This window comes from Myxine glutinosa, chromosome 6 (assembly GCF_964187855.1).
Source record: "Myxine glutinosa chromosome 6, kmMyxGlut1.1, whole genome shotgun sequence".
NCBI lineage: Eukaryota > Metazoa > Chordata > Myxini > Myxiniformes > Myxinidae > Myxine > Myxine glutinosa.
The window spans coordinates 177,260,370-177,271,974 of NC_136266.1; the positions used below are offsets into that span (position 1 = coordinate 177,260,370).

Sequence of the window (11,605 nt, forward strand, 5' to 3'; positions counted from 1 at the left end):
AATCTAAATCCCATCGAGATGTTGTGGGGGGGTTTGAAACGAGCTGTGCATGCAAGAAACCCCTCAAACATCACACAGCTGAAAGAATTCTGCATGGAGGAGTGGGCAAAAATTTCTCCCAGTCGATGTCAGAGACTGGTAGACAGTTATAAGCAACGCCTACTTGAGGTTGTTTCTGCCAAAGGGGGCAATACCACTTATTAGAGACAAGGGTGTACTTACTTTTTCCACATGCAAAACTTGCATTTATGTTTATTTAAATTATACAATGGACTACAAAATGTAAATGTTTCATGATATTTGTTATATTATATCACCTTTATCTGTCAATATTGTTGAAATGAAGATCAAATAGTTGTATGTTGAAATATGTTGAAAAAGTCAAAACTTTACATGGGGTGTACTTACTTTTTCACGTGACTGTATAGATATATATATATATATATGGGAGCGTACGCTGGATCAGCACTGTGGCTGCATCCTTGGACACCTACTCAGCACCATCCCGACACACACCACTGCGTGCAACGGAATGAGGTGTTTTTACAGCTGCTGGAGTGCAAATCCTGCTACCAACCTCCTTCTACTTTTTAAATGGTGAGCGTCAAACAAGGAAGCAGCACATCCCATTTTTAAGTCTTTTGTATGAATATGCCATTGTTTGAACCGCCAAACTCCCAGACTCCGAGCGGATGCTCCATTACACCACCAATTCTGTCATTGTTGCGGAATGAACCCAGTCCTGTCAGCTCTCGGCCTGCTGTCCGTTGTCTTCTGCTCTCCACAAATCTCAATACCATCTCTGGTGTGTAAGGCAGCAAAAGAAATGCTTTGGCATGATCTCCACATCATGTGATTTTTCACACCATTCCTTGATAAAGGCTAAAGTGTTGTTACAACAAAGTGAGTGGCAGCCATTACTTTATGCCTAATGTGATGTGCCATACAAAAACAGAATGTCAGTTTGTGTGTTTCTGCAGATGTCTGTCCCCCTTCATAAGGGAAGGTTTTAAAGGCCAATCTTTTAACACGAATGTGTGTTCACTGCGGTCTATTTTTGAGGATAAAACAAACTTGGTAAAACATTTTCCATAAAGGGTAATTGTGTCTCTTCTATTGGAAATGTAGACGGTGGCTTGCAAACCGAGCCTCAAGGGTGGTGTACAGGAGCGTTTTTTAAAATAACAATAAATACGAGGTTCAGGGAGGTGAAATTCACTGCACGTGATGTGCAACACATGCAGTGTAAAACGAGTGTTCATTTACATCCGTATGATGTCTCATAAATAAGGAAGATATATGCACATCTGACACAAGGCCGAGGCTTCAGACTTTGGCATGCTCACGAGACTGCATCGTCGAATAAACTGTTTAAACCCGTCATATTTGAGGGGCTTTTTACTGCTAATTAAATACATTTCGAAAACTTATTTATTGGATTGTTCATCAGAGACGGAATTCCATCTCACACTCCTCAAACTCAGCCTGTACCGCATGCACCCAACAGTGGCACTTTCATCCAGATAATGTTACACCACCACTCAAATAAAGTACCATCATCATTAAAGCACAAGGTTGAAATCAAGATTTTGTAAAAAATAAAATAAAATAAAATGTATATTTGGACTAATCCAAACTTGTACCATTAAATGGCTTTAAAGTTGTGTTTGGTTCAAGACAAAATGTTTGTTTTCCTTACGGAGCATTTCTCAAATCCTCACAGCATCTTTCTTTTTCAGCATGGAGGAGTGTGAGGCACTTTGCAATAAACTTGCAATCATGGTGAAGGGACAGTTTCAATGTCTGGGAACCTTACAGCACATAAAGAAGAGGTGGGTTCGAGTTTGGGCTATTCTTGTTTAAAAATAAACGTCTTTTTGAATTCCATGAGCCTTGACCTTGTTTAAAAAAAAGGATAAAAATGGGAAAGCCATGTTAATGCATCTTACAACAGACTGCATACTTTGATGTGTTGTATGTGCATGATGAAAAAATACAATTTGTGCACTTTATGGGTTTTACCCCACTGTGAACGTTTTTTCGGGTTGATTGCATATGATTGACCTCCATTGGAATATGTTCTGTGGTGCAGGTTCAGTGATGGTTACAGTGTGAAAATAAAGATAAATCAGACAAAATGCGACGTCATGGATGTGGAGAAGCTCATGTGCACACATTGCCCTGGAACACTACTAAAGGTAAATTCTGTGATTTAATTAGAGGTCATATATATATATATTACATAAGCAAATATGACAACTTTTCTGGCAAAAGTCAAAATTACTGCTCCAACATACTTAGGCACAAGTCTGGCAGGACCAACCGATTCATCAAAGGCTTGGGCCAAAACTGATTGGGATTCAATTAAGAATTTGTTCTGCTGCTTGCATCATCACTCGGGTGCTTTTCCGTTGATGATGAGAGTTGTACATATAACGGAGGAGAAATGGTTGGATAAAAAACATTGTTGCCCCACACGTGAAGTGAAATGTGGGGTGGAGCAATTGATTCGCTTTGTCAGTCTATGAACGAGGAACAACCTAATTTCACTCTGTTATATCTTAAACACTGTAGAACACGTATCGGAACATGAATCGGAGCGTGAATCTGCAGTTTAGCAGTACTTTAGCTCTGAATTTGGCAAATTGTACGGAATCTCATCCTGGGCACGCATGTGCACAGTGGAGGATGGTGATTTTTTTTTTTTACTGTGTCTGCCTGACTGGCAGTTAAATAAAATTGAAAATCATTCAAAACAGCAAATTTACTGTTTTAGAGACGTCATAAAGGACACAAAGAACAGGCATGAAGAACTAAGTTATTGTGTTAAATATGGTGGTGTAAAAGACGCTGCATCAACGGCGGTAAACTTTCAAACAAAGGTCTTTGTTTTTATACAACCTGTAAAAAATTTATTTTATTTCAATTTAATTATATACTTGAACACTGTAGAACAAAAATTTCATTGTTGGCATATTCAAAAACCTCCAGTTTAGCAGTACTTGGACAAATTATTACGCCATTTTACGCCATCTGACCAATCAAATGTGCCATTCACGCTCTCGTCGTTGGGGAACATTGAGATTCAGACAAAATGGTGGCTCATAGGAAATATAGATTGTGCTCGGAAATGCAAGAGTTTAAAAGACCCGTTCCATTTCCTTGTAAGGAAATGAAAACTTTCCATTTCCTTCCATGAACTCTCGAGTTTAGTAACACTAGTTGTAGTGGGGCGGCTTAGCCCAAATATTCAAAAGAATTGTGCATTTTGTGATACAAGCACCAAATTTGGCACACTAGTAGACTATCATATTATGAAAAGATCTGGATATTGGGCCATCTCAGATTCAGAGATTTGATTTTTGCAAGATTTGCAGATTTTGCAAGCTGAGATTGCAACGCCAGGGACGGCCGACTCCTTCCTACGAGCTGCCCACGTCACCCGCACAAGAAGAGCTCATCAAATCACTGCAGCGGCACTGCACATCCTGCAACACCGTGCGTATGAACGCCACTGTATGACATATGCTGATGATGCACAAGACCTGCCTGAGTTCGAAGACTGGTGTCACCAGAGAGGAGAAGACATTCCCAACTTTCAGTACTGGGCAACTGTGCTGGAACTAGAGATGTTGGTACTGGTCTACGTGCGTTCTCTGCGGCAGGCTTCATTCACGACGTACCTTGATGCCCTGACGGAACTGGTCCCATGGTTCCATGCCTTAGACCACACACACTATGCCAGGTGGGTCCCTGTTCACCTGAGGGACACGGTTGCACTCCCAATGAAGCACCCAGATGTAGCCAGAGAATTCAGGGCTGGCAACTTCACTGTACAGAAGACGAAGAAGGTGTTCTCTTCGATCCCAATCGAATCGAAATCTTGCAAAAATCAAATCTCTGAATCTGAGATGGCCCAATATCCAGATCTTTTCATAATATGATAGTCTACTAGTGTACCAAATTTGGTGCTTGTATCACAAAATGCACAACAGGTTTGCTATGCTGCTACACTATTGTTCCTTGTCAGAGTTAGGATGCATAAAACTAAAATGATGACTAATTGTTTTGAACGTGGTATGTTTCCGGGTACAACACATGCAACGTAAATCTTTTCAAAACAAAGGTTCTCAGTAATGTTGCAGTTTTAATCCCGTATGTTCAATTTGAAGGACAAGCACGCAGGACAATTTGAGTTCCAGGTCCCTTCAACGGCTGGGAGCTTGGCTGACATGTGTGCTTGTCTTGAGGACGTTCAGCAGTTTGAGGCGTTCCAGTATTTCTCCATCAGCCAGATGACTCTGGATCAGGTATTTCAATCAGAATTGTTGCAGAAGCACTTGTATTCACATCACGGCTGTAGATTCAAACACAGGACTGCGAATACAGGTGTAAGACTTCATGTGGGAATTTTCACTTTGTCACCAGCTGTAGTTTATACTGTTTGTGAATTCATTCCTGTCTTAAAATATCGCCCTAATTTTAGTGCTACAACTGTTTGTCTCCATTTCTTCCTCAACAATGGACGACCTGTTTGTGTCATGCATGTGTGTCCTGACTGTGTGAAGCACATTTGCATAGGCCTTATTAATTAACGATTTCATGTTTTTCTCCTTCTGTATTCTCTACTTTGCTCACATTTATATTTTCATCTCTCCCTCTCCCACTTGCCCAATTGAAAAAGGAAAAAAATAAAAAAATGCAACTCTAAAGCTCAAGTACCCAAACCATGAGTCTTTGGCCCCCAAACTTCCTCCCTAATCTCTACAACCTGATGGACACTTTGACCTTTTCACCTAAGAAGGTTCTGGCCATTCTTGATTCTTTGTGGGCAAAAAACTCAAATGACATTAGTTGATGAGCACATGTATTCCGAAACCGTGCACTGCTGCACTCATCTATAACCACCTTTAGAAGCCATTTTTCCCCGCAAAGTGGGGGTTGGCCTTTTTCAGGAACCGTGGTTGTTGTTGTTTTTCGGTCCCCTTTTTGAAGCAATGTTTTACGGCCGGATGCCCTTCCTGACGCCAATCCTTTTTGCCGCCTTTAACGACAAACGGGGAATTACCAGTGAACTGGTACTCAATTAGCCGACCTCGGAAGGATGACAGGCTGAGTCAACCCCCCTGGCGTTAATTCAGCAATCGACCGGGATTCGAACCCAGGATCCTAGGTATCCTAAGCCGGCACCCTAGCCACTAGCCCAACACCAGCTGCACTCACCTATCCTGTCTGCATATTCAGCCTGTTATTCATCTTAGGTGATCTCATATCAGCTTGGAAGACAGCTTACCTTACTCCAATACACAAGAACAGTGCAAAAACAGGTCCACTCAACTACAGGCCAATTAGCTTGCTTCCAATTATTTAGCAATGGCAACTCAACTCTGATTACGCTGCTGTTTTCCCCTCAACAATGGAGACTCTCAATCTCAAAGAGGTCATGTTGGCTCGGTGCCATGGGGTGCATGCGAGGTCAAATCCTCCACCCGGACGATCACCAATTTAGCGATTATTTGTCAATGGAAACCATACACCGTCCGCTGGGAAAGCCAAACATATATTTTCTTCGGTTTTCGACGTATATATCTGCCACCTACGGTAATTTCCCTCTTCAATTAGGATTTGGGGCCGAGCAACCCTGGGGGAATTAACCGCGATTATGAATCCTCCCAAAGAGGATTTCGCAACAAATTCCCAAATGCCACGAAATGCTGCGCTGCGGATATTATGCTGAATCACGAACCTCGCACCAGATCAACACTTCGATGGCGGTAACAGGTTTAATAAATGGGCAAAAGGGAATGGGGAGAACAAGAGGAGAAAGGGAACACATATCACAATTATTCTTTACTTTGTACAATTAACCCATGAACTTTGACGGCTTATAACGTTACCTTATCGCATTCATATGGCAGATGTTCAGACAGCCAGGGGTCACAAGACACAGAGTAAGAGACCTTGTCCCCACGCGATGCTTGCGTGGAGTTGATGCTGTGGTTTAAGGGGGCAAGAGCTATGGTGGTGAGCTTGAGTGGGAAGAGATGGTCTGGCAGACCTCCTCTGGCTTTGTGGTCTCTCGGAGCCTGCACATTTATTCATCGCTGCTGAACCCTGTCTCACTCTTGCAGTCCTGCTCCCCGAGCTGCTTGTCCCAAACTATCCGAGCTCCTCTCCCTGTTATTGCTCCAAACCTTCGCGCTCGCTGTCCTCCACCCAAATCTCCTCTCAACTTTTAACATTGATTATCCTCTGGCCTCCTTCACTGCATGACGTAGTTTCTGCCTGTAGAATATAAGGTCACCATCTATATAATTTTCACGCACACAGCCGCACATTCCATTGCATTCATGCAAAACCCGTAATTTTGCGTGGAGTTGATGCTGTGGTTTAAGGGGGCAAGAGCTATGGTGGTTTTCAAAACTCACACACGTTACACAATTCATACAAAACTCACACACACATTATCACACAAAAAGTGAGAAACATCACACACACACACACACACACACACACACAATTGCAAGTTAATCATAGTTTTGAATGCATTTAATGGTATCCTCCAATGCAGTATACTTACAAACATTTTTGTGAACAAGATGTTGTCGCCATCAAATTGCAAGGTGTGTTACATTAAACGTTATATAAACAAGACAAGCTTTAAAATTTGGCGTGTTCTCCTAACTATGTACTATGTGTCCCATGTTCTTTGATCAGGTTTTCATCAACTTCGCAAAAAAACAGGAAGATGCAGAGGAAAAGGAGGAGGAAAGCTTTATGGATAAAGTAGTCATTTAGGAGGCCCAAACACCTGATAAAATGCCGATATTTTCACTCGATCTGAAGATTTCTTTTGTGAAGCACACAATGCAATATTTATTCCTTCCTACAATGTCTTTCTTTTTTTTAAAGATTATCATTTCTAGCAAGGAAAGGAATAATTCCTTTTTCCTTTGAGTGGGCTGTTTCTTATATTTAATATGAAATCACAGATGCACTTATTTTTCGATGCAATGAACAATTTTGTGTCTTGTACTGTATTGTTGTCATAGCATTGTTATATGTCATGTTAAATCAGGGATCTAATTATGTTTCGAATGAAGCATTTTTAATGCCTTGCCTCTGAGCTATAGAGCCTGGGTTTGAACCTCGACAAAGCTATAAACTGTCATCCTTGTGGTATCGGAGGCACGGAACGCCAATAATGTGGTGTGCCATCCGTGTCGCATGGTCAAGAGTTTAAGCCTTAGGACCTGTCTTCCAGCACTGGTTGTTGGTGCATGTTAAATATCCCACGATGTCTTTTACGAAGAGTAGGTGAGTTATCATTGACACCGTGGCTAAATTCCAAATTCCTGGCCTGACTGACTGCTGGGAAGGCCACGGCAAACCACGTAGCATAGCCCCTGCCAAGGAACTGCTGCATCAGCACTGATGCTCTGGCAAGAGTGCTGGACATTGATGGTGAGGATGATGAAGATGAATCCTTCATTGCCACAATTTTGTATTGTTCGTTTAAAATAAATCTTTCTGCTTGATTAACAAAGCTAACGTGCATGTGTCTCTAGAATCAGTTGACATAAAGTTCAAAAAACAATAAAACTCGTGAATGTATTTGATGTGATGTCAATTCATTGCAGGGTACAGCACAGCGTCATTTCACCAGACTCAATTGGGATTATTGGGGGAAATGACAGGGGCATAGAAAATAAGGGGCATTCAAAAAATCTCGTGTGCATGCTGGACTACCCTTGTGTTCTTCGAAGGAACCAAGTAATGCTCTAGAAAAGTTCATATAAAGGGGTGCCAATTTGATTCATACATCTGCATGAAGTAGTAAATGTATTTTGCAATCCAGTTACAGTCTCTTGATTTCAAAGGGACCATGAGCGGTCCTGTTGAAACAAAGAGACTGTAACTGGATTGATGGGGACAGCTTTGCGCTCCTTCATTTTTCTGTAAAAAAATTGAAATACCATACATAATATTCGTTTTCTATTATATTGCAGAAGTAAGTGTACATATACAATTAATCCATCATCTCTAATTATCATCAGTATTCATCATGTACATATCATGTTTGTCCACCTAGTACACCTGCAGACTCCAGGAGGGGCAGGAAGGGTCATTCTATATAATCTTTGGGGTATATAGATTACAGTTGATCTATGGGTGGGTCTCAAGAACATTGGGTGTGTGTTCATTTACCAAGTTTCTTGTGGAGAGATCGCCAAGTGGTTTAAGCATTTGAGCAAGCACTCCATTCAAAACCGTTAATGCCTCGGTCACAAATGGCCTGCGGCGTGTTGGCGGCGGCCGTAAGTACCCAAAATTGCCATAACCATGCGGTGGCCGCATGGTAGATACGGTAGCCGTGAGGCGATCTCAAAGTTTTTTGCTCGTCGCAGGGGCTTACGATTTTTTTAATTTGACATTAAACTTTTTTTCGGAAATCGCTAGGCCGTAGGCCGCAACCCCACCGCATGTAGTATCGCAAAGTCTTGCGGCCTCCGTGAGATGGCTGTACGATGTTCTAAATATCGTACGGCGGCCGTGCAGTGACTTTAGTGCTGCCGTACGATGGCCTAACGGCAACCGTGACAACCCCAACAACCGTGCGGGCGCCTTGCGATTGCCTTGCGGTCGCCGTGAGGGTGCCTTGCGGTTCGCCTTGCGGTCTCCTCACGCATTTTGATTTCATGACTTTTACGATTGCCGTGCGGACCCCGTAACATTTGTGAACACTGCTGCCGCAGCCCGCAAAGCCGTACGATTTGTAAAAATCCCATCGACAAACCGCAGACCGCAGAACCGTGCGGCGGCAGCATCATATGTGACTAAGGCATAAGGAATGGCTGGCTTGGCAAGCGCTAGCTAGCTGCTTGGTAAATGAGCACAACCCGAGCTTCTCCCTTTCTGTTTCGTATGAAACAGCAGGAGCGAGTTTCAAAAGTTCGCTACAAAAAATGCCACGGTAGCGGCAGAAAGGGCCATGTTATTAACCCAACATTTGTGGGTTATATAGAGTACAGTAGATCTTCGCTCAGTTCTGTAAGTAAACCTTACTTCACGGATGTCGGGATTCATCCAAATTTCTTCATTTAGTGTTATAAGGAGCATTAGCGACTGTTTAAAAAGCTAAGCATACGTGTTTGTGGTTTATCATATTTTTACTTCCTGTAGAAGCCGTTGCTCACATGGAAACGCCATTATAACTATAAGCTATTTAAACACGTTATCACTGCAGGAAAAACCCCTTGGGGAAGTGGGACATTATTAGTATTAACATTGTTTTGTAATAACATTAACAATATGCGATTATCATTAATTTAGTTATTAAAAGCGTCTTTGGAAAAACGCCACGATAAATCTTCTTTGGAAATACCCCACGATAAAGCTAATTTAACATTTATATACACCTCAACGTGCAACCCCATTGACGGCAATGGTGGGCAAACTCGCTCGGGGGGGGGGGGGGGGGGAGTAAACCCCCTCGAGGAAGGGGGCAAATTAATGCGCTACAACCTTCATTGTTTAACTCTTCGTCATCCTGTAAAGTTTGGTTGAGATTGGATAAGTAACGACAGAGTGTATTGGCATCAAAAATTCATCAGACAGACACAAATGGCGTATTTTAGTAGGATGATATGTGTGCAATGTCAACACTTGCAAGTTTATGTTATGTGCAGTTATGGTCCAAAATGGACTGGTAAAATTGGCCGCACTGAACATGTGTACAATTCTTTCATCTAATCCAATTGTTGCCTGTAATGTGTACACACATCGCGCTTGTCCAACACTTGCCCCGACGTATACATCACACCCAACATGTCTACAATTGGTTGGTACATAGTACTAGTACATACTAACTTTATTAACTTTTTTAACAGATTAATCACACACATGCACATTATCTTTTGTGTTTTATTTTCAAGGTACACAGAAAACTTTACATACTGATGGGTTTTAACCTATATATGTAGGGTGCCTACTTTATATGAACGTTTCTAGAGCATAACTTGGTTTCTCCTAAGAACACAAGGGTAGTCCAGCATGTACACGACAATTTTAGAATGTCCCTTATTTTCTATCGTCTAGCATTTTACGCAAACCTTGGAATGTCCCTTCTTTCTATAGTTTCACACTGTTTTATCGTAAAGTACTCCAAGAATGAGGAATTCAATAATCTCCAACGGTTTTATTCAACCTAACATTATGGTAACATTATGGCTGTGGTTTAAGGGGGTAAGAGCTTGCCCCATCTGTCGAGATAGCTGACATAAAGAACTACTTAGCTGATATTGTGGTTGTTGATGCCTGCCGGCTCACTACAGTAAGGGAAGGAGTGAAGGCGGAAACATCATCGGAGGTTCTGTCCTTCGCCAGCCTGTACTTCTCCCCAAAGTGTTAGCAGACTTTTTCAGTCCAGGAATATGTTCCCCGCCCCTCTCTGCCCACTAATATGCTATAAGTGTCAGAAGCTTGACCATACTGCTCCTTTTTGTAGGGGTAAGCTGAATTGCAGCAAGTGCTACGGCGATCACGAACGTGGTGAATGTTCAAGTTCTAAGATGTTCTGCACCAACTGTGGTGTGGAGCACAACGCAGCCTATAGAGGGTGCCCTGAACTCCAGAGGGCCATCCAGATCCATCAAGTAAAAACAGCAGGGAAGCTATCCTATGTAGAGGCTGTTCTCGAAGTCCCCAATGTCAAGACCCCTGCAAAAGGTATCATCCCTGCCCCCAGAATTGCAGCCCAGGCCAAAACTCTAACAAGATCGGTGGGAGTCCAGACTGAGACGAGTGATCAAGAATGCCAAATCGAGGGTTCAAGAATCAGTATGGGCATGAGCTTTTCGAAAATTGGGTTTATTGGCTTCATCACAGAAGTTGTCAATTGTGTAGCCAAAGCTAAAAGGAGAACAGAGAAAATAGGCAAAATCTCTGCCACAGCCCAGAAGCATTTGGCCTGGGAGGGGATTTCTTCCAAAGAGATCAATAGATTATTCAAGTCCAGTGCTATGAGCAGCTCTGAACAGTCACATAACTCATCCATGGAGTAATGAAAATAATTCAGTGAAATGCAAGACGTTTAGCAGCCCATGGTGATGAATTTTAAAAGATTGTTAACGAACTTTAACACCCCGGCCTGACATCATACACTACCGGTCAAAAGTTTTAGGACACCTCAATTTTTCCAGTTTTTATTGAAATTTACGCAGTTTAATGTCTCAATGTACTCGAAAATTAAGCTTAGAACAAATAAACAATTGGAGATAAAAAAGAAATCACAGAATCATTTTGTTTAACAACATTTAATTTAAATTTTAACTCCGCAAAGTAGCCACCTTTTGCAGATATAACCGCCGAACACACTCGTGGCATTCTTTCTACAATGGAAATCAAATATTGTTCGGGAAGTTATTCCCAACACTGTTGCAGAAGTTCCCACAAATGTGTTGCACTTGTAGGTTGCTTTGCTTTCACCCTTCTGTCCAGTTCATCCCAAACCAGCTCGATGGGGTTTAAGTCTGGAGACTGTGCTGGCCATTCCATGATTTGAAGCCTACCGTCTTGTTCTGCTTGTCATTTAAAATAAACATAA

General features: G+C 42.0%; 1 protein-coding gene across 1 annotated transcript in view; it reads left to right on the forward strand.

The window, feature by feature from the left end:
• The window catches only part of LOC137429501 (uncharacterized), a 278,822-nt gene extending 271,208 nt beyond the window's left edge, over window positions 1–7,614 (forward strand). Inside the window, exons 62-65 of the mRNA XM_078781105.1 lie at window positions 1,740–1,832; window positions 2,093–2,198; window positions 4,173–4,310; window positions 6,718–7,614. Of these exons, the coding sequence (XP_078637231.1) occupies window positions 1,740–1,832; window positions 2,093–2,198; window positions 4,173–4,310; window positions 6,718–6,798 (418 nt within the window). The 3' untranslated portion in view covers window positions 6,799–7,614. The remainder of the gene's footprint in view (window positions 1–1,739; window positions 1,833–2,092; window positions 2,199–4,172; window positions 4,311–6,717) is intronic.
• Window positions 7,615–11,605: the final 3,991 nt, after the last annotated feature.